The sequence below is a fragment of the Ambystoma mexicanum genome, chromosome 1q (assembly GCF_040938575.1).
Source record: "Ambystoma mexicanum isolate Mex_15411 chromosome 1q, UKY_AmexF1_1, whole genome shotgun sequence".
In the NCBI taxonomy this organism is placed as follows: Eukaryota; Metazoa; Chordata; class Amphibia; order Caudata; family Ambystomatidae; genus Ambystoma; species Ambystoma mexicanum.
In genome coordinates, this window is record NC_090922.1 from 214,859,015 (window position 1) to 214,883,139 (window position 24,125).

Here is a 24,125-nt window from a genome sequence, read left to right on the forward strand (position 1 = left end):
GAATAAAGTGAATACTACTACTATGTATGTAAATAAAAGCAACCCGAGCCATTTCTTCTCCGCTTCAACATTCTGAAACCCTTTGAACTTTGGTAGCCTCGCTGCTGTTTGCGAGGCATGGAATGTTTGTCCAGTGCAGTAGGACTCCCAAAACCCAGTTGGAACCACTTTCTTCAAAATAATTTAATTGATAAAATCTGCAATGCTGAAGGAGCAGCTGTACATTTGCTTTTTCTTGAGTTTCAAAGTATTAAAGTGTTATGTGGATCTCCGACAGATTCCCGCCACTACCATGCACGCTGCCATGCTCGACGTCTCATGGCTCACACCTGCTCTGTGCTTAACTCCCCTCACAATGAGTAGTTAACTAACTTCTTTCTCAGTCATTCACTTGAAAGTCGACTCCTTGACTCTAGTCCGAAGTCCGACTCAGAATCAGGTATACTGCAGGGGCAGGCCAGGCCATCGGGCACGACACATGCACAATCGCACACAGGGTAGGCCGGGCAGTCAGGGAGGACCTGACTGTCACAGTCAGGTGGATTGTGACTGTCTTGCTAGGGCAGTGCATTCAGTGGCACGCCAGGCCAGGCAGGTCTGGCTTCGGGTGGAGCACTGTACGCATGGGCAAACCAGGCCAGGCAGCACGAAAGTCATTGCTTTGCTGTGGGGCAGGGCCTGCTGACTGTGGATGTGTCGCTTCGGTGGCTCTCACTCAGGCTTTCTGACAGAGACAAGCAGTGAGTGAGTGACAACTAAAATTAGTCCGTGGCGTATGCACACACAGTAACACTGTCTGGACTCCAGTCGGTCTTCGGACTACTGGTCCCAGCAGGCAGGCCACATGTTTTTGTGCTAGTCGTCAGGCTGCACCTGTGCAGATAATTACTACATTGTAGCAAATGTGTCTGGTTTCCCTGGTGCCTGTCTGCCCGTATCGTGGCTCCAGATTTGAGCCTGGGGAAATGGAAATTAGCAAGAGTCTGTCATGTCATTCACAGCATAGTGCGATTTTCATTCCCCTGCACCCAGGCGGCCGCCGGCCCGGCATTGCAGTTTACACCAAACGCTGGATGATTATGATGGTACCGTCCATTTTGCCAAACAGACCAGATTATAATCCCACTCCCAGGCAGGCAAAGAAGGCAAGGGGGTGTAAAGGGCCGGAGGGCCAATGCCCGCAGCCGCGTTTCGAGCAGCCATGAATTAATGAATTGAAATTAATGTTGCATGCAGTGGAGCACTGCCAGCCCAGCGCCCCTCTTGCCCCTCCCCCTTGCTCCGCCACTGCTACATCCCCTTTGCTGCTTCTTCTCCCCATCTTCCCACATATCTCATTGTAGTATGGTATTTTATTTGCCTTTATTGCAGTGATTGGAGAAAAAGTGGAGTTCTTCAATCTAAGACAACAAACGATCCTGAGAGGGCAATCCCGTAACAGGGTGGGTTACAAGGGTCATTGCACTCAGTGAGCAGAATCTGGAGAGGCAAAGACATCGGCCTGTTCTCATCTAGCCCAACTTGCTCAACTTTAGTATTTTGTGGGATGCTGACATTAGTCTGAGCACTCAAATAAGGCTATGATTAAAATGCCCTTCATCCCGATGAAACTACTACAAAGTATCCTCTCCTTCATCCCCCAGGAAAACGGCCCCATTGTAGTCGTAACACTCCAGCCTGGCTTCCGGCAACACTCTGTATGCAGGCTTCCCTTGCGCTCTAAAGTAATTGCCTACAAAATTTCCAGAATGCAGCTGGCCAACTAATCTTTCATAAAAGATACCCCACTCCAGACTACCTCCCCGTGGCGGCCAGGATCATGTTGAAAATGTTACGCCTCATCTTTAAACACATTCACGCTCCTGTTTCCTGCTACTAAAGATCAAAATGGCGCTCTGTCAGGCTTCCAGAGCGCTCCACTTTGACTTTCATACACTGCCTTTGTCTCGCTGCAGGAACAGAGGAGAAGGATTATTTTCCATTGTCAGTCCTACTCTGTGGAACCCCCCCCCCCTCGACATATGTGACTTCCAATCTCTCATGCATCTCAGCAGGTCAATAAAAACCTTCCTTTGCGAACCTTCTGCTCGACCTTGTATGCTCTGAATCCAGTCTCATCTCCCTCTCCATGACTACTTGTCCTCTTTCGGTCTCCTATGTCTGATGATTAGATCTCGCTAATGCATTCTGAGGGTACACTGTTGTGCCCGCAACTTCTCCTGGAACCTTTGGGTCCATGCCTCTCTGGTTCGCTAACCTGACCTAGCTTTCTCATCGCCATTTTCTGGGTGTTCTTGTCACCCTTGCTCTGCTGTCGACAGAGCCAAGAGGCGATTTAGTTTGTAGTCTGCATTTTATAAATGGAAATAAACCTAAGTGGGAACATGAACTGGGGACAATACTGATTTACAATACACTGTATACCTTATCTGCATGACACTTCCTTGGAGGCCAAGGTTATGGAACTGGGAAGGATACTGCAATGGAGGTCTCAGGGAACCCAGCAACTGCATGAGACTCAGGCATCTTCCAGCTGATTGCTAGGCACATTGGATTGATCAAGACCATATAACTCAAATCATAGTCTACTCACGGTCTAAACTCATTCCAATTAACTGTATTAAAATATCAATTTTAAGAGCCCCGAAGAAGTGCATGTGTGTGCAAAACAGTGACGGCTTGTCACTGTAGGTCATTTTTTATCACCAATACAAATTTGTTTTTTTATTCCAGATGGCTAAGGACCATCATTTGTTGGTGTTTTGTGCCCTCCCCCAGGATAGTAGGTGCTGTGTGAGAGCAATCTTTAAGGCATTTGCAGTGGCTCTGTCTATGATGTCACAGGATAAGGAGTATAAGTGGTAGGCAGCACTAAAGGCAAAGGAGCAGTATGGAAAGGCAGCACAGGCTGAAAGGGGTACGGATAGATTGGATAGGATTTAGGAATGCAGGGTGTGAGGTGGCTGGGCAGCGCAGGCCAGCTCATTAATTAATGACTGCCTAAGACGGGAATGAATTTCACAAGTGAACAGTGCTGCATGCAGAGGAATCATAGGTGAAGGCATTGGCTCTGGTGGGAGAGGCAGATGAAGATTATATAGACTGTGAAAGGCAAGGTTTAGTATTTTTGTGAGGTGGGGCAAAAGAGCAGAGAGGAATGCCCTGGAGAAGGCTGGATAGTCAGCAAGTCAACTGAAGAAAATTGTTGGAATCAAGGTTTTAGTAGAGTGTTGGGTGAGCATATGTTGGCACAAATATATTTGCTATCGAAGAGGATCCCAAGAACGCAAGCCTGAGGGGATGTGCTGAGGAGGGAGAGGGGATGTAAATATTACAATATTGAGCATTGGAAACTGAAGGGGCATCAATGATATGGGAGACAATTCTGGTGGTCGTTACCGTATGGGATTTAGGACTATCTGGAAGAAGAGGTTTGTTAACTGAGAGGGGAGGTGTAATGTCTGAAGGGTAGTAGGCCAAGGAAAGATCCAGGGGGAATCCTCACTCCACTGGCAGAAGACAGGGACTGGAGGTGGCTGTGTTCTATGAAATGGAGACCGGGCAGTCTGATCGATCAGAGTCAATCCACTCTAGGGCAGAGCTACGCCCGCCAATGTCCAAGAGAGTTAACAGGAGTGAGAGCCCATCGACTGTGTCAAAAGCAAGTCTGGTCTCAGTGAAGGAGTTTGGAGTGGTCCTCTCTGGTGATAAAGTTGGAGATGGGAGCGAAAGCTGTTTGTGTGAGGAGCCTGATACAGAATACCGATTGGAGGGGATTTTAGTGCCAGGCTGATGGTTGCTGTGTTTTTCTGGGACAGAATATTATATTTTAGGATGGGGATGATGGTAGCAGTTTTGTAGAAGACTGGGAAGATTTTGGAGGGAAGACAAAGGTTATACAGAGAGGAGAGGATTTGAACAAGTTATCAGTGCAAGGTAGTAGATTGTCTGTGCGGTGAACCAGTCCACAAAAGCAGAAGATTGGAGGGCAATCTGGAAGATGGGTGCCGGTTCAGTAGGGAGACAATAGCATTAGAGAGGAAACCCAGAAGGTGGATGTATGTCTTTCAACAACATCTGACCAAGGACTAATTCCAATGGCCGCGCATACCGACGCACAGACCTCACATTACTGCGTTAATCTTCAAAGATGGCAGACAGTGCTCCACTGCTCTCGAGTTAGGTTTGCGCTTTAATCAATAAAGATTAAAAAAATAACGCCTTTACTTCCCCTGCATTTACTTCACCGTACCATACCTTTACTTCTTATGTCTTTCACCTTCTCTAGGATTCACTTTTTTATTAAAGGGGCAAGCCACTGTATCCCCTCCTTTTGTACCCATATTCTAACTTCCTGCCACCCTTTGACCCCACCCCTAACATTTAGCTAACCTTAACCACATGCATTGGGACTGTCACACTGTGAAGGTGTAAAGGAAGTAAAGGCATGGAGTAGTCCATGAATGACCAAGTAAATGTGTGGTGAAGGGAAGGTAGTCTCAGTAAGTCTAGGGGAGGTTTTCTAGGTGAAGTAAAGGGGGGGATACCCTTAAGGCAAGAGGTGCTGGTGATAAAGAAGGGGGGAGGAGGGAACAAGCTATAGGTGTGAGCAAAAGTGGATTTAAAGATTGATGAAGGTAGCAAAAGGACATGGCCTCAGGCTGTGAAATCCTACTGATCCCCTGTGGCAAGTGTTACCTCATTCTCCGGGTCCTCTTGCCTGATAGTCAAAGGTTTGAGGCTGCAAACCCAGTAGGAAAATGTGCAACGAGTCAGCCGCCCCAATTGATTTTAAGCTTTTCAGCATGTAGCATTAAAGCAGGCTCAGATACGAAGTCTGATGGTGTTGCTGTTTTAACAGTACTATTCAAGTTTGATATCTTATAATATGTATAGAGCGCCTGTCGTTGTTATGGCCTAGAAGTGATGTGGGCTGTCTGGGGATTCGGTAGACCATAGCCTGAACATGACATGTTAAGTGTGCACATGAGAATGAAGGAAAATAGCAATTACTTTGGCAGAGATGACTACTACTGTACCACTCGATTTAAGAGTTGCCATTTATTGGGTAGATGATGTTATGTGGAGCAACAGTCTATTTGAATGAGTGCGTCCATTTATGAAGCAGTAATTCTTAGTGTACTGTATACAATGAAGTTCCCCTGCTCCCCCCGGCCCTTGAGATGTCTGGCGGGGCAGCCACAGGAGCTGGGTTCCTCCACCCTCAATGCACTTGGGGTGCTGCTGTGAGGATCATATGTCTTGCCTCACCATTCTGGTCATGTGGCAGGGGCGTGTCACAGGAAGCAAACTAATATCGCCTTTCCTTTATGGGACCCTTGTGATGTGGAGCTATCTGCAACAAACAAAACCCCCCACCCTGAGTATGCTGGACCCCAAATAATGCCTTGCCACAAAGCTGTGATCCATCCACAAGAGCCCAGCAAGAAAGTGGTCAGGCACTCAATTGTAGCAGGAATGGAAACAGATTGTAACGTTTGCTCTCAAAATGCACAACTCTTGCTTCTAAGACCGCCCCACACTCTGCCCACCCACAGCACCATCGCAGCACCTGCCCGCCTCCACAACCCACCTCCAAGGCACCTTCTAGTTATTCTTGGCGATACGGGCCCTTGGTCTCAATTCTGTCCCTGGCTGTCTGGGCTGTGTTTGCTGTGTGCCTGTCCCTTTCTACTGCTGCCTGCACTGGGCACTTCCCTTACAGAGCACACAGTGCATCAGGTAACAGGTATTTGGCAATGAATTGGAAAATATATATGGATTTACTCAAATGCAAATGATTGCATTTAAGACAAGCTTAGAATGACCTTATTTAAAGTAATTCAATGAAAAGTACTTGCATGGCAATCTTCTGCTGGGTACACCTTTATTTATATTTAAGTGTTGTGTTGTTGCGTCATGCTGTATCTTGCACCGTGGCCACTCTACTGGGTACTCGCGGGCCCGGGCTCTGTCACATTAATAAGGCAAGCCAAAAAGTGCATGAGTGACCCTGGTCATAAAATGGAGTCAAGCACTTGGAATAGCGGCCTGGTGGGAGTTCAGTCAAAAGCATGCTATACCTTTAAAGAGTGGCCAACGGGCGCTTGCTGTTCTTTCACACCCCCAACGCCACTAAGAAAATGCCGCGTGATGTTACTTTTTCACTGCGGTCCGCTGCTATTTGCATGGTCTCCAGGTGCTTTGGGGGTCTGCAATCTGCAGCCCTCCAGATGTTTTGGACTAAGACTCCCCTGATTACTCACCATTGCCTATGCGGGCTGGGACTGATAGTGGTTATAGTTCAAAACATCTGGAGAGCCAAAGGTCGAAGGCCTATGCTCTAGTGAGTCAATCTGAGAGCTATGCGGAGGGGGCTTAGGTTTGGGGGCTGGGGAGAGGGACAGTGCGAGATAGTGTACTGTGTGTGGCTCTGTTTCTACCCTGGGCTTCTAGGGCATTGTCCAGCGGAGTGCTAATCAGAGGCGTAGCCAGGATTGTCTATCAAGTGGGGCCTGAAGCTAATGTAGTTGGGCCCACGGCCGTGGCAAATTAGATCGGTAAATGCCCACACAGCGCTGCAGAGTGGGGATTTAAGAAGTTGGGTGGGCTTGCCCACTTAGGCCCTACCCTGTCTGCGCCTCTGGTTCTAATCAGGGTAGAGGCGGCGCAGGCTTGGCAATAAGAACCTGTGCTGGGAACACGGAAGACTGCTTATACTGTCAGCCTAATGAATAGTTTCTTTCTACACAGGCAAGCTTTGAATGCACGACCTTGGGCTAAAACTCTCTTTGCAACCCGCTAACCGCAACCCCCATCTATTAAGCCGCCCTGATCCCATCGTGCACTGCAAACGGCATCTCGGCAGCCTTGAGACAGGGCGAAGCTTGACGCACTCATTGGGTGGCACCTTTTGTTTACGTGTCAGGGACATGGTCCCGCTCTGGTAATACAGTAGGGGATTATTGGATCTGTTTCCTTGAGCGCCGGGCAATTTGCTAACAGATACTCTGAGATGCAATACGGTACACTCTGTGCCAACAACGGGTGGCACGGTGAGGGCAAAAAGCAGGTTGTGACCTTTTCTGTGCCGCACCGTCGTTAACTGCAACATGTCGCAGTCTTCAGCGGAGACGGCAGCTGCCGAGCGGAACACTCTTAGAAATAAATAATGAATGGGGGTGGGGGGAACTACACACGTTGTGAGCCGAGTGAGGCCTAAATATTTTAGCACGGAAGGCTGCCTCTTTCACTGAAGTCATCGCTCACGGATTGCTTTACTAACCTGCCTCTTTTCTCTTCTCTCCCTCGCCCTCCTGTCTTTCCGGCTGGATGCGCCCACAGAATACACAGTAAGTTGTGTGTAACGGAATGTCTTGATGCGCATTTTTTCCAGGTTGCCTTAGAAATGCAGATGTTCTGTTATGCTTATACTACGCACCGCTGCCAAGTGCCTGGCCTCCAGGCGCTCTGGCCGATGTGAAAGGGTGGGGGTGGTTTAGGTTAGTGGGAGGGAGGGGAAATCCTTGGTGCTTTGTGGTTGGGTTGACAGGGGCAGACCGGAAGTCGGTTCTGTTGCTAGGTGACCTTTGTCATGGCCATGGAGGCATTTTTGGCCTGTGGGGAACGTGGCGTGCCTATGATACTAGGAGGCATTCAATGGGGCTGAGGCATGTAAGTTGGATGGCTCAACAGAAGGTGTATCTGAGGTTCACAAACCCGAACAACAATATGTAAAGAAAAAAGTATTTATATTCCAAAAATTGGCAAATCCCCAGAACAACAACATTTTGCATGTGCAAGTCAATGCAAACAAACAGAATTGGTCCCAAAATATCAAAGACAATTTGTAAATGCCAAGTGCTCCCCTTGTTCCATCCAGGGGATAACACATCATGGAACAAAACATGGAACAACATAGAGTAAAAATCTGGTTCTTGTTTCGCCTAGAACCTTAACGGTAGGTTCTCGACCAACTCAATAATGTATACAGTTGTAGGTTCATAACAATGGTGCATAGAAAAGACAATTTCAAATCTTACTTAAAAAAAACACAGTCTACTAGAAGAGAGAAATGCAATGTGTGTCTTCAGTAATGAGCTCTAACAGGGTCCTTTCTGTGGTAAACCCTAAGCTAGTTTCAACCTTGTGCCTTGGAGGGGCTGGTTTTCATCAGGACTGAAATGGAAGTGTTCCGTGTGGTTCAAGAAATCTATTCTTGTCCTACAGCGACTCCCAATGGTCCTAACAATTCAAAAACACACATAGAAATCAGTGTGTTAGGAGAAATGTGTGTAACATATATGGCAGTATCAACCTAAATCAATGAAGGGATTGTAGAGGAGGAGACAAATACCTCTACTGCACGTCCTGCCCCTATTCTACCTATATGTTGGAAACCGGAAGTCGTGACCTGTTCAACGTCAGTAATGGAACCTATACCACAAAGAATCTTGAGGCAAGATATCCATTGAGAAGTCATGTGAGGTATCCTTGAAGAATGGATGGGCTCTTAGGGGAAGCACCTGAAGAAGTATAAAGATGCAAACAGAAGAAGCTGTTGACGTCATGAAAGGTGAATATGATGCACGGAAAAGGATGATCAGAGAAGAAAATGCATAGACGATAAAGAATCTAAGGTCGAAGTGAAGAATCGAGTAAGCTTTATGTGCAGAATGAAGATTGCACTTGTGAAAAGCAAGCCGTTTTACAATTGTACAGACGCTGCATAGCAAGTAGATGAATTATTCTTAATGCTGGCTATACATAGTATATAGACTGCAGGCAGTGCTGCCAACATGTATATAAAGTTCTAGACTTTTGATGTCATAATTTAGTAAGTGAGTCTCCATGGAAGAAGAAGGATTAGGGATTAAGGATTAAGTGTGTTGCTGCAAAGAAAAGGTTCAAACTCGAAGCAAGACCAAAGAGGTTGCCTGGCTTGGTATCAAGGACTGAAAGCAGCCAAGAACTGGTTATCAGGTGCAAAGAACAGTAGACGTGCGAAGCCAAGGCATCCCTTGTTAAGTTGCCAAGTTTTTTCCTTATAGACTATTAAATGCTAGACTATGAGCAAATTCACGGTCTCTGATCACGTGAGCTGAGGATGAAAATAGACGAAGAGCATGGTAAACCAGATTGGAGATAGCGAGGGCCTATACTCCCTTTTATTCCCCGAGGCGAGAAGCTACTACAAGGCCAAGTTCAAAGACTGTGAATGGCAGAAAGCATGAGTGATGAGAGATACTGGGCTAATTGGGTGGCGAAACATGGTCAGGCACACCCACCAACACCTGGGGTACCAGCTTACCTGCTGCTAGAGCATCAAATATTCCAGAAGGGTACAAGTGTGCCAACCAATTGTAGAAGGCCGTATAACAGAGAGCCTTATAGTTTGAGAGCCAAAGAAATGTTGTTTTTCTAGTAGTTTTCGAGGATGACTTGCACTATGACTTGCACTTGTGGAGGGCAAGAGTGCCCACCTGACTATTGAGGCACAATCATGATCCTATCCCATACTTAGATGATCCCCTTAAGCCAACCACAGTCCCACTTAGGTTTTCTAGTTTGCCACGTAGTATGATGTCATGAATGGTGAATTGTCTTTATATAACTGTGATTTTTACAAATTCTGTTGAGAATTGCTGTGCGACGTCTTTTGATGTTCGTTGTACTCCCTGTTTTAGATAATTGTTACTAAAACAGTAACATTTGCCAACTTCCTGAGTCAGTCTTATTATTTAAGCCTGGGAATTTACTCTCTGTCTCATCCATAGTACGAAATGTTACCTTGAAAAAATTAAATAATAATAATAATAATTGCTCGTTGTGTTAGTGTCCCCAGAGGGAGGGACCAATGGGCAAGATGCATCCGAAGGGATACCAACGTTGCAGAGGAAACAAGATATGGTTGCCCTGCCCAGTATGGTCCTCGGCAGAAACAAGGAAGAAGGGCCCAGTTCAGGTGCAGCCCAGCGATTGCCATCCTTTCCTATCATTTTAACTATGAATGTGACTATGAAAGGTTTAAAATTGTATTAGGCTTCTACGCTCTACGGTCCACTTTTATTCCAATCTCAATTTACTATTAATGTTCATGCATCACTTTTCCCTATGCATTATTCATTGATTTGGCCATTGATCGAGGACATGTACCACCTGCTTCCAGGTACTCATTTGGCTCGTAGTCATGCTTCTGAGTCACCCCTTCTCCCGGGTCAGCGCTCTGGCATCATACTGTAGCGCACACAGCCTTGTCGTATCAAGCATCCATCACAACGGGGAAGCATGCAACACAGACGGGCAGGCCGGGTTGCCAAGCAATGCCCTGGGCGTCCCAGAGTCTGTCTTTGATTCTGCACTGTCACGTAGAACGTCTGCTTGCATTGGAAGGTTACTTAGTAACCGCTGAAGCTCCTTGTTCTTTACTTTTGCTTTTGTGCCAACATGAACGCGGTCAGGCACCGCTTGGCCTACAGACAGCAGATTCTCTTTCAGACGTGACTACATCCATCCAACAGGGGTAAGCGGATATTTAAGATCCAGTTCTTCATCTGTTCCCACAATTGGAGTGCGGCAATGTAGGCGCTCACACACGATATTCCATTGTGTTTCTGCAGATTATGAATCGGGCACCATATTACGGCCCCGTGGGCACACTACTTGGCAGGCATCCTGTTGATGACAGCGGCACCTTCCTCCTAGTTTCTGTAAGTGCCTAATGAATGGGCACACACGATTCTATTACTTTTAGCATTTTGTCCATGGTGCAGACACACAAGATTCACACCTTATTATGGGGTTTGTTGCAGGTACCTCCATCCATTCTCAAGGCACGATTCTTCATGAACAGCCTTGGAACAGTGAGTATCCCTTCATCAATTTAAGTTGATGCCGCCATATATGTTATATACATAACATTTCCCCTAACACACTGATTTCTTCGTGTGTTTTTGAATTCTTGGCACCATTGGGAGTCGCTCTATGAGAAGAATAGATATTTTGAACAATACGGAACACTTCTATTCCAGTCCTGATGAAAACCAGCCCCTCCAAGGGACAAGGTTGACACTAGCATAGGGCTTACCACAGAAAGTACCCTGTTAGAGCCCATTACTGAAGACACACATTGCATTTCTCTCTTCTAGTAGACTGTGTTTTTTTTTAATGCAAGATTTGAAATTTTCTTTTCTATGCACCAATGTTATGGACCTACAACTGTATACATTATTGAGTTGGTTGAGAACATACAATTAATGTTCTGGATGAAACAAGAACCACATTTTTACTGCATGTTGTTTCATGTTTTTGTGTTGCGTTATCCGCTGGATGGATCAAAGGGAGCATTTGGAATTTACAAATTGTCTGATATTTTTTTACCAATTCTGTGTGTATGCATTGACTTGCACATGTATGATATTGTTGTTCTGGGGATTTGCCAATTTTATGGAATACAAATAGGTTTTTCTTCACACATTTTTGTGTGACTGTTGTGAACCTCAGATACACCTTCTGTTTAACTATTATGATTATTAGCCCCAGTATCTGGGGTTGTCAATGGGACAACCAACCTTTGTTTTTCACATGTAAGTTGGATGACCGGGTGTAGCATTCTGTTCTTTGATGTCGCTCAGAGGGGAGCAAACAGTGCTTTAAGTGGGCCGGGGCCACCTGGGCCGGGCCCCGGCAGTCTCCAAACGTGGGGCTGAACGGGGGCCTGCCAGGGCCCCCCGGTCCCACCATAATATTGTCGGGACACATTATCCCGCCGCGGCTGCAGCTGCAACCGGAGATGCTGCCGCATTAAGTCAGGCAAATTGACAGAAGTGCCAGTCAGCCACAGCGTCAATGTGACTGGCTGGCACTTCTGTCAGTCACTGTAAATTCCTCTGGTGCCTCCTTGCGCGAGGGGTCACCAGAGGAAGTTACTGTCCCTTTGTTTCCCCATGTCACTGAGGCGTCTTTAACCCTCGGCGAACCTGGGGATTCCAAAACATATTTCGAGGTTTATAAAAGATGGCTTGAAAAGTACACAGTTCAAGCCATGTTTTATAAAGCATTGCCGACGGACAAAGATACCTCAGGCTTTGTTTGTCGACAAAGCTTTATAAAAGATGGATTGAATTGTGTACTTTTCAAGCCATCTTTTATAACATAGAAATGTTTTAAAAAGATGGCTTGAAAAGTACACAAACCATAAGGTATGCACACAAATATATAAATGTTATATATTTGTGTGCGTACCGTACTATGGTTTGTCTACTTTCAAGCCATCTTTTATAAACATAGAAATATGTTACATGTTTCTATGTTTATAAAATATGTCTTGCATACTGCACAAACCATAGTAAGGTATGCATACAAATATATACATTCTTACATGCATTTACATATTTGTTTGCGTACCTTAATACAGTTTGTGTACTTTTTGAGGCCACGCCCATGCACAAACCATGCCCCCGAATGAGGCCCCCTCTCGATTTCTTACCCCACTTATAGCCCTGGGAGCAAACTACTACATGGCTTTATCCTACACTGAGCACTGCCCAACAAACCATTCCCTAAGTATTATTCTTTTAAGGATAATGTTCGCCTGTTCCTTATAATGCTCAGAGTGACCGCTGGGGCAGCAGTGCAATGCCCAAAGGCCCAACCGAGCATTCCAGTGTCTGCCCGTTTTCCCCAGGTCAATTCAGAGACTTACTGTACTGGTTAGACAGCAGTTTTAATAAGTGTCACTGACCCAATTTGCTTTAAAATACACCATTTCCTATAAATGGTCCTAAAATATGTTTCAAGTCTACAAAAAGAGTTTGGCGTAAAAAGCCAAAGAATTGCGATTCAGGAATTTGTCCTTATCTGTTTTTGCTTCTTGACAATATATCTGACCCTGTTGCTCCGATAGGTCGCCCCCATTTTCATCTGAAAGCAAGCAAAAAGATTAACAGGAACTAGGCCAAAATAGAGATGAATATGGAGTCTAAACACAAAGAAGGGATTTCGACCTATGAAATGGCAGGATGGGAAGTTGCTGATGGAGGCAGGCTCTCCACCAGTAAATTACGATGCACGCCATACATGATTTTCCAGCACAGAGTTAGAGGATGGAGCGTAAAGACTGCTTCCACCTTCCCCTAGCAGCTCTGAACTTAATGTGGGCAGTGATAGGAATCTCTGTTGATTCTTCCGGTTTCTTGCGCCCATAAATCCATGCCGAATCCATAGGCATTCATCCTAGTGCTGGTTGCACTCACTAAAAGGATGGTGGGCTGACACAGAGTCAGTCATATTTCCTGAGTATCCTACACAAGTATTCACAGAATCTCCCACAGGTTCAACTCGGCCTACCATAATGCCAACAGTCGATACATGCAAAGGGCAGAACAGCAAATTCTGATGCACCACCTGGACCCCATTCCAGCCCTCCCATACGTTCCCGCATCAGGGCATGGGCATGGACGTAGGAAATGGGGGGACAGAGGGACAAATCCCTCTCACAATTGTAAGCAGGGGGGATATAATGCCATGTATCCCCCCCACAATCAGAAGCGAGGTGAGGGAATGTGGGGGCTTTATTTTCCCAAGTGAAGTGATGAAGCAGCTGGGCAGTGTTAAGTAAAGTCAGGGCTGTACTGTAAACAAACATCCAGGCCAGCCTGGGCGGTTCGCTCATCGTCCTACTAGCTGCAGCTGGCTGCCTGGTGCACAGCACATCATTATTTTCTGCCCGGGGACACACGCCTGCACATTTGAGGGACGATGCACACATATAATGTGTAAAGTGGCATCTACAGTCGTCCACAGAAGTGGGTGTAGAAAGGGGTAGGGAGGGTGTACACATGGTGTGTATGGTGCTCCTTTTGTTTATGGTGGGGAATGATGCAGCAGGGTGGCATGGGTGGTGCGCACAAAGCATCTGCATTGCTAGAGAGGTAGGTCTGATGCATAATGTCTGTATAGAATTTTAGGTAAGGTGCAGGTACATTGTGGCAGGTATTGTATGTATTTGGTGTCTGCTTAAATGTAGGTATATGGCTGGTAAGATAGTTCAGAGGGTTACGCACTGGCTGCTGAAATCTGTGTGGGATCTGCAGGTCGCAGGCTGGAGTCCCTGCAAGGCCAAATCTGTCTTTCATCCTTCCGAGATGGATTGATGAGTACCAACTTGGATTGGGTAATAGTAATTTCATGTAAATGATCAACGTGCAGCTCTTTGGCAAAAGCACTATATACATTTTAAAAAAATATTATTTTTGTATTTTGAGTAGGGATGGGGCATTTGATTTGTGCATCACGGTAGGTAGGATGCACACATAGCGAGTGTACACATATCAATATGGTGCACTTTGTGTGCGCAGAGTGGTAGTTAGGTATTAGGCACACAAGGTATACACAAAGGGGTAGACATGGTTCAGACTTTGATTGCAGAGCAGCTGATGGGATGCACGTAATGTGGGAAGAGAGCTGGGTATATTGCATGCACGCTGCTTGTAGAGCAGTTGGTGTGCTGCGCACACAGTGTAGGTACGACTGGTTGGTGTGGTACACATTGTGTATGGGGAATCATGGGCATGGAGCACATGCTGATAGTTCAAAGAGCTCTATGTACCAATCAGATAGGATCCGGCAGAGGTGAGGAGCAGGAATTGTGCAGAAGATGTTTGCAGAGCAGTGGGTATAATGCATACATGGTTTGTGCTGTGAAATATGTATCTTCACTCGATGTAGAACTGTAGTTGTGGTGCATAAAGGGGGGCTGTAAATCAGTTGATATGTTGTACCAGTGTGTGCAGAGCGATACGCTTTATGAAAAGCAGTTGGTATGGTGCACACGTGTGTTCAGACATTTTGGAATGTGCATGCACAATGTGTGAAGAGTCATAAATATGGCATGCATATGGTGCGTGCAGATTGTATGGTTATGCAGTGCCCACACGGTGTGTGTCGTTGGAAAAGAAAAGTGAACAAATGCCAGAACTAACTCGGCCGGCCTTTCATTATGTATGGGTTGATTTGCATCTGTAGCACAGCTCCCAAGGTGGCCCCTGCCCCCCCCCCCCAGATTTTATGTGTCTCCTGCGCGCATGCATGGGGCGGTGGCACCCTTTCTATACAACATCTGTGTTAAGCCCTTCTTTGAGGCCTCCTTAATAGTCTGCCCAGATGCTACTCTTCAGAAATCTCTTCTGCTTTGCACGAGTTAATGCACAAGCAAACCTCAAATTTGGCCACCCCGCCCTCCAAACACAGAATAACGCCATCTTTCTGTCTCTTGTCTCTTTCAGTGCTCGTTCCTGCCCAAGTTTCAGATTCGAATAGAAACCAAGTTTGAGAACAACAACGGGTGCAATGAAAATGTAAGTACAGCGGTGTGACGCAGAATTTTAGCCACGCAAGGCGCATAAGGAATTTGTCAAAAATGGCAAGAAAAAGGTGGCCTCTCTCTCGACCCTGCTTTAAAGTACAAACACATTCCCTGTTCCAAAAGCATTCACGATTCATTAAACACCATTATGACTCAAACACGATTCATTAAACACTTCCGTGACTCAAACGCAGAGTGGGCTAAAAAGAAAGCGTTGTGTTTCTCCTTCCGGAAGACGGTTGCCTCATGGCTGAGCGTCACTAATTAAATCCTCAATGACTCTCCTGTAGGCTACAGTTAGCCCACCACTGCAGTCAAAATTCCGTACAAACCCCGCCAGTGGCAGCTTCTCCAGTTCACACTGCCTTTAAGCTCACGAAGCACCATTCGGTGCCATCCTGTCACACCACCCGACTGTACCGTTTTCTTTCACTGCCCACCTCTAACTGGTCCACACACTGCACACCAGTGCCTTCTCCGTGCTGCGTGCCAACTTCTCAGTCTTGTCCCCAGTGCCAGCTTTTTATTTATGCCCCTTTCAAACAACCCACGGAGACTGGGCACTGATGGCATCTTGTCATAGAGGAAAATGGCAACTTCTCACACAGCCCACTAGGCACAGATTCTCCCACTGTCCCCAGGGTGCATGGCGCCTTCGCATGACAGCGCGAGGGAAGTACGGACTGCGTGATTATTCTGGCCTCCAGGGGTCAGGCTGAAACAGTTGAACCTGAGCCAATAGGAAAGAGGAGGTGGGGGCATGGCGGGGAAAGGCAACTGTAGAGTTAGCGTCTGGAATATGATGTACAGAGTGGGTTGCTGTAGCAAAGACTGCCAATGTTAGCCCAATCCTCAGAAGGCATGTACCTACCTCATGTACAACGACATTACATGGGCAGAGTTCTGGATATTGTAACACACACCCACACACATACACGTACACCAGGTTAGCAGCACTGGGATTTGATAGAGTTCTGTGAACAGCAAAAGCATTATGATATCATAGTGAAATATGACATCACTCTAGCACCAATTTCTGAAAAATGCTCGTATCAGTTTTAATTCGCTGTACACATCACTCATGGATTATACAAAACTGACCGCTCACTCAGAGTATTTCTTTTTTTCAGTTAAATTATGTTTATGGTATTGGTATATATTAATGGTTATTAAATCATTTGTATTGGCATATTAAAGCATAGAGGGTTTCTGATCACATTCATACGAAAGCTTTGCAGGGTGATACAATGTCAAGAAGTTCAGTACACGAACAACCAAGTCGGATACTGTACATTTTCCTCATTAAATACAGAAAACATTAATTATATTTAGCCAAATGGGGATTGCCTCAAATAAGGGACAACTTTAGGGCTCGTGTTTGCTGTTTTGTCTTGAAAATGCATTAGACTGCCTTGATCATCCCATGGGTCCCTCTTGAAAATGTGCTAGCTTAGCCCCTGTTTTCAAGGCCTAACTTAAGCCACGGAGCACCCATTCCTGGCGTAGGTCGGGGGCAATCCCCATGGGAACCACCGCCCCTAAACCCCAGGGCAGCTGGGTAGGGAGGGACACTACACTTGCACAAAAAAACTCCAGTTAACAGGAGATGGGCTGCACCCAGAGTTCTTAGATTGCTAACTGGGCACAGACACCAAGGTGAATTTTACAGTGATTCCAATGGGGACCCCTCTTAATTTATAAAACACTTATTAACTAGTCCTTATCCCCATCCTAACATACCCCAGGCGTAAACTAAAAAGGGATACGCTACGTAAGTTCCACCTTTCTTAAAGGGGACTCTGGGATCCTTAGGGTGGGTCGGATGCCAAAGAACCCTTTCCTAACTTCAGGTACCACCCACATGTAGTGTGAGGCCAGAGAATGGCTTCTGTAGTTGGTCCATCTCCCTAGGCGGCCTCAGGCAGGCCACCACGTCATCCTGCTACCTCACACCATAGTTCCTCCCTTCTACCACCATTTTCCCATTTATTACCTTACAACTACTTAACATTACTCTAACACTTTTCCCAAACTCTACTCTCCTTCTACTTTTTACTATATATATATATTGCATAGGCTGACATCTAGTGGTTGGTGCAGAGTACTGCATGACTTGTTTTTAAATTTCAAAAAAGGACATTGACAGGGCATGTCTGTAATACTATCCCTAGTGTGACATACACTGTACCATGGTCCTTCACATGTCATGGTCCTCAGTTTGTTTTTTCGTGCCACCCAAGTTGGTCACATTACGTGGTTAGCTAATAGCTAGCATGATATTAATCTTTACAATCATTATTGTATTTAATTGCTACCGCAACTCGATGCACCTCGTCGACACTCGGCAGTCTTCGGTGATTGACTACACATCCGTCGATGGCTTGCAGATCCAATTCCTGGTGTGCCCTCACTGCATACACCAGGCTTCAGCCTTCACAGTAGGGAGACTGTGGGGTGGACATATTCTTATACATTTAGAGAATGTCTCTTCTTTTTCATCCCTTTCACACCCCTTAACAAACTGCCTTTGTTAATAGTCATGGAAAATCCTCCCTTTAAATTCTGCCCTAAGTGCAACCGTGAATTTCCATGAAAAGACAAACATTCTGTGTGCAATCATTGTCTTCCACAAGACCATTTGGAAACACAGTGTGCAGCTTGTAAACTTTCCCTCCCAAAAACACTCAGCGATCAGTGGACAAAGCGTTGGATGGCCTACGCCATGCAGGCTGAAGTCTCCTCTGACTGCCCCGCTGGCGTGGAGGAGTCAGTGGATGAACAAGGCAGCATCAGCGCCTTTAGTGATGCCACAGACACAATTCAGGAGTGGATAGACTCCCACACGCTCGTCCCCAGCTACAGATGGCATGCGTCGAGCACTGCCAAGGAGACAACCCTTGGCGACAGGAGCGGACACTTACCTAATCTCCAAGGTTAAACACACTCATGCCCCCAGCCAAGCTTTGGCTAAATCGCCAAAAGGTAGGCCCACGGAATACATTCCTACAGTTCCAACTGAGACGGCGTGCAAACAGTCCTCTGCGTCTGCATCAAAGCTTTCGACGCATGTCTCTGTACCTGCAAAGCAGCTGGGTACATGAAGTTCCTCTCCAAAATCCTCGATGCCTTTGTCTTTGCAGACAGATGCACCAAAGGAAAAGTCTTAACATGTATCTGTTTCGCGCGCACCCCAGATTAAACAACTGTCAAAGCAGACAGTGTCTGTTTTCCAGGCGCATTCTCATAAACAGTCATCAAAGCAGTCAGTGTCTGTTTACCAAGCACACACACCAAAACAGTCGTCGAAACAGACACTGTTAGAGGAAAATCAAATTGTAACAAGGCTTCTTCCCCTTTAGGCGATGCTTCACATAAAAAGTCCCACAATAACCCGGAACAGATTGTTTTTGCATTACGCGAAACACCATCAACAGGGACATTGACAAAAGAGCGTTTTGAGTTTGCAATGGACAAAGTCAACTCTTTTGTTAATTATTTGGGAAAATACCCAATAAAACAGAAGTATATCTCGCAGGGAGTAGGTGAACCACCATTTAAACAGGCAGAGGGCGAACCACCATCAAAAGCACCTAGAATAGATCAGGTAACACCTCAAGTAATAATTAATATTGATGAGGATCAGGACATCTTTATTGATGATGATCAGGGTAGAGTTTAGGATGATGATGATTACACCATCCAAACACCAGACATCCAAGGAACCCATAGCTAATTCTCCTATTGATGATCAACTCCTTTTTAATAATCATTTAAAGATGGCAGCTGATCATTTGAAAATTGAAACACATGAATCGTAGGAGGACACCGATTTTGTTGATAATATCCTTAATGAGAAGAAGTCAGCCAGCCAATATATTCCTCTTTTACAATCAGTTAAAAAGCATATTCTGCCATCCCTTTCCACGCTATCTCTCACAAGGCGAGTTAACCCAAATGTAGAGAAGCAGTTTTATCCAGCTCCCTCTGACACTGTATACATCAGGGGCCATTTAAAACCATACTCCTTGGTAGGAAACACAACCGCAAAAGAGCAGGCACTCTTTTAGTTACTACAGAAGCTCCTCTAGATAAGAAGCACAAGAAGATATATAGTCTGGGCCAAAAAGAAGCTACTTCCTCAGTCTTTCAAGCTACAATTGGCAATAATACCATGTTAATGGCAAGTTACAATAGGGCCCAATGGGACCTAGTGGAAGAACAACTAGACCAAGTACCAGAGCCTCTAAAGACACATATTTTAAAAACAGTGCCTGAGGGTAAGCAGGAGGCAAATTGCATTAAAAAAAAATGTATTAGGTGCAGCAGACACCGCTGGCAGAATTGTTGCTGAGGGTACTCTCTCTAAACGGCACTCATGGCATCCGAAACTCCGGTTTCAAGTCTGAGACTCAGGCAACTTTAATTAGTATACCTGTTGAGAATGAGGTTCTTTTTGGTAAAACAGTAGATGATGCACTTGAGACGGTCAAGAAAGAATATGGAACATTATAAACACTTAGCCAAATATCTACTAAACCCTTTATGCATTGGGAAATATTTAATACCAGGTGCACATTTCATACACAAGGTTTCTCAAGGGCATCATAGTCACCATACACACAAGGTGCATCATACACTTCTTGGTATGCAAGCCAATCGCAACCCTCGTAATTTCAGTCCTCTGGACAAAGATCCTTCCGAAAGGGATGTGATCGAGGCAGAGGCCAAGCTGCTCAAAGCTCGGCAACTCCTTCCAAACAATGGCAAACACATCCAGGTTCCCTGCCATGTCTCACCAGAAGCGGGGTGCATTTCACAATGCACCCATGCTTGGGAGGGAATCACTACAGAAAGGTGGGTGCTGTCCTCTGTAGCAGAGTGTTACTGCACCGAGTTTCTGGAGATACCGCATGATCATCTTCCCAGATCAAGATCCATGTCCAAGGAACATCAGGTCATACTCGATGCAGAGTTCCAGTAACTACTCGAGAAGAGAGCAATATAACTCATCTCTATAGAAGATATAAACAAGGATATCTATTCTGTGTACTTCCTTGTGCCAACAAAGATTTATCCAAATTCCCAGTACTAGAACTAAGGCCTGCCAACATTTATGTCAAGCCTCAAAAGTTCTGGATGACAAACTTACAAGAAGTCATCCCTCTTTTGAAAAAAGGGATTACATGCCAATATTGGACATGAAAGATGCCTACTTTAATATGTAATGGTTGCTGGCTCACGAAAAGTACCTAAGCTTTAAGGTAGGGTCCACACACTACCAATTCACAGTGCTTTCCTTCGGTATAACATCAGCCCCTCAAGTTTTCACAAACATTCTAGCAGTTGTGGCAGCCTAATTATGCAGGCAATCCATTCCAGTGAATCTTTATCTAGATGACTGGCTCCTAAGAGGAGAGCCACCACAAAAGTGTCAACAAAGCACCCAAGACACAATCAACCTTCTGTTTCAGTTGGGGTTTTCGATCAATGAGAAATGGTCAAATCTTGTACCCAGTCAGATCAAACAGTTCTTAGGCGCAGTGATTCGAACCAAAGATGATCTAGTCTTTCCCTTCAATGAGAGGGTATAAAATATCCTGACTCAAATTCCTTGTTGTGTAGCCGGTTGTCAGAGAGCTGTTCGAAAGTTCATGTGCCTTCTCGGAATGAAGGCTTGCTGCATTGTAAGAGGATTCAATTCAACACTACAGCTAAGTCAATGCCTAGTCTGGGATACTGAATGGAAACCCTTATTGATATATCTTTATGTCCAGTTCATGCGTTCTGGATGACTACCCCTATATAACACCCCTCCCTTGGAATCCCACTGAGCCAAGAAGTAGTTCTGTTTTGCAAGTTTAAAGGTTTATTTGATAACTTAAACAATATATATTATATCACGCTTTATAATAAATTAATAATTGGATATCACACTTAATCTGATATGATAAAGATTAACAACGGAGAATCTGGCACTAGCACACTTGTGAATAGGAACAGAAGAAGAAGGTGGTAGAGAATGCTTTATATAAGTTCAGATGGATGTAATGTTGAATGAAAATGCAATACAGAAAATACTCAATATGATTTCAACAAAACAATGTAATCACTTTTCTCTGGCAATCCCCTCCCCCCTTTATGCAATGCAAGGAAATGGAAGGAAAGCACACAGTTCTCAGAAATGCAATCAACTGTAATTCAGTTCACCCCAGCAAGCTTACACTACAGAAGTTGGAAACACAGGCCCAAAATGCTTTTATATGTGCTGGCAATGAAGTGAAAAATATGCTAAAATGCTTTTAATTCCCTCTAGGAGGTTCAGGGTGAGTGGTATCAAGTTAATATTAGTCCAGGCTCACTTTAGCAGGGATCTAGGAGTAACTAGCAGGTTAAACGAATTTTTGGCAACTGAAAGCAAGAAAACTGCTGTTTTCACACGTTGAGAAATTTGCAAATCGCGGCAAAATTCGCGAGTGCGTTTTTCGCGATTGCGGCAAAAGTATCGGGGGTAGGAATGCGGTTCTAGGTTCGTAGGAAAGCCACGATTCTAAGCTTTCTTAGGAAAGTTACTGCAAGTCTCTAGCACAAACGGTTACGGAGATATGAGCGATTAAATAAAGGTCGTTTTTCAGATTTGAAATTTTAAAGTTCAAAAAGACAAGTGCAGCTTGCAACTAGAAAATGACAGGTGACAGCTTTACAAATGACAGGTGACAGTTAGGAGACAGTTCTACTTAGATTAAAATAGCTTGAATTATATTATTTTAACTAAGAGATTGGTTCTGCACAGTTCTACTAGGTACTCACACTATATTCTTGAATTAAATGGGCCTCGCCACGGATCTGGTCAGGTTTTAGACTGGACTCTGGTCTCTGCACTTCACAGTGATCTGGGTCAGCTCTCTCTGGTTCTGCTAACAGTGGTCTGGTCTGGGTCTTTCTGCACAGCTTTCTCTAGAGATTGATGGAGGTAAAGTATAGATTTTCCCGGCAGAGCGTCCCACTGCAAATGGATTTGAAGGTCCCTATCTGTCCTGCCTGTCTGCTTTTATGTGTTTTAAAAGTGGGTGTGTGAGCAGCATCACTAGCCCCTACCCCTCTACACTTGCCATTGGCCAAGCTTTCATTTCTCCCCTGATTGGGGAAGGAACTGTGAGTCAGAGTGATGCTGTAGGTTTTATGGGTCAGAGGATCCTCCCCTGTCAAATTGCACACAATCTATATTTAATAAAAAAAACATATTTGCACAGGTACACATTCGTTTAAAATTACACGCACCCCTCACATATGACAGGAGGTATCCCCTGTTCAAACTCTGCTCTTCCTGGGGGCTTGCATTCAGAAATGGCACATATTTCACTTTTTAACTGATTTTGCAATATCGGACATTAACCCAAATTTATACACATGTGCGCAAGGGGTATGGACATTAATTGATGAAGTGTCAGATTTTTAACATGCACACATTTTGAGTAATATCCTCTTTTCCGCTAAAACCCCCCTGAACATACCACCGGGTCCTAACACGTCTTAAAATGTGGGCAGAAAAATCACAAGAATTATGGTATCATTTAAATAATTTTCACAAATCCGCTCTATGAATGATCCATCTTTTTAGAGTTATGTTCTGGCCCCAAAGGGGTGTGGTTTCCCTCCAGCACAAGGTTGAATTTCTGGTTTTTCCAGTTCTGCCAAGCCAGCTTGCTCTCACAGGCAGTGCTCCTCCCCTGTCCTTCCAGGAGGAAGCTCCATTTACGACTCCCGCCAATAAAACATTTGCCTGAGTCAGGACAGGGCTTTGTTCAGAGCTCCTGTATTCTGTGGGGGCTCCCCTTAATTCAATTATCAGAGAGATGGCATATCCTTAGTGTGGCCAGCAAAAGGCAGATAGGCCTGGGAACATAGCTGTGACTCAAGTTTCATCTCCTGTCGGGGGTAGCTGGTGGGCAGAATTCAGTTCCTTAAGCCAGGTTTCAGATAAAATGTCACTTTTTGTTACCCAGTTTAAGTCAAGACAATGTTTACATATGCAGCTAGAATGCTGATTCTAAGTTTGAAACTATGACATTTAAACAATTGAAACCTATGTGACACTCAAAAGTAGGTCACTCAGTCAATTTAAACACTTAGATTTTTAGTGTCTTTCAGTCCAAATTTACTTAAACTGCTGAAATCCACAGCTCAGCCAGTCTTGTTATAAACCTTCAAGTCACTTCAGAATATAACTTTACTTTGGATCCACCTCTCAGTAAGTCTTTCTTTGGCTTGCCTTGGGTTCATTTATTCAGTTTTACACAAAAAAGTAAAATCTGGTGTTGTTTTAAAACGCCGGCTTTTTGATAGTGGTGAGTACTGATACTGCACCCCTTTTTGGGATTTAAGAAAATGAATTCCCAACAGTTATGGGTTTGCTTTTGGCAATCAGCATTGCCATTCCCAATGGTTTCAGACTACTGTGTGGGTAGTCCAATGGTGGTTTTAGGCAGTGTCCTTCTGTGCCCATAACATCGGCAAAAATGAGTGGCAGCCTATTCTTCATGCATTTCCCTGTGCATTTTCTGGGAAGCTCTGGCCATCATGATGTTTTCCATGTCAATACTGCACAGTTTTGAGGTAGGGCTCGGATGCATGGGTAAATACATCCCACAAGCCCCCCTCTTGCGATGGCCATTCTATTTCACTAATGGGACTCGCAAGACCTGGGATGTTTCCTCATCTTCTTCCAATAGATGGCACAGTTCAGCATCTTTTCCTCCATCCG

The 24,125-nt window shown here is 45.1% G+C and overlaps 1 protein-coding gene across 1 annotated transcript in view; it reads left to right on the plus strand.

Annotated features, from left to right (window-relative positions):
- The window catches only part of LOC138526746 (cytoplasmic phosphatidylinositol transfer protein 1-like), a 511,789-nt gene that overhangs the window by 371,066 nt on the left and 116,598 nt on the right, over positions 1-24,125 (plus strand). The window contains exons 4-5 of the mRNA XM_069637411.1: positions 7,345-7,352; positions 15,285-15,356. Coding sequence (XP_069493512.1) covers positions 7,345-7,352; positions 15,285-15,356 — 80 coding nt within the window. The remainder of the gene's footprint in view (positions 1-7,344; positions 7,353-15,284; positions 15,357-24,125) is intronic.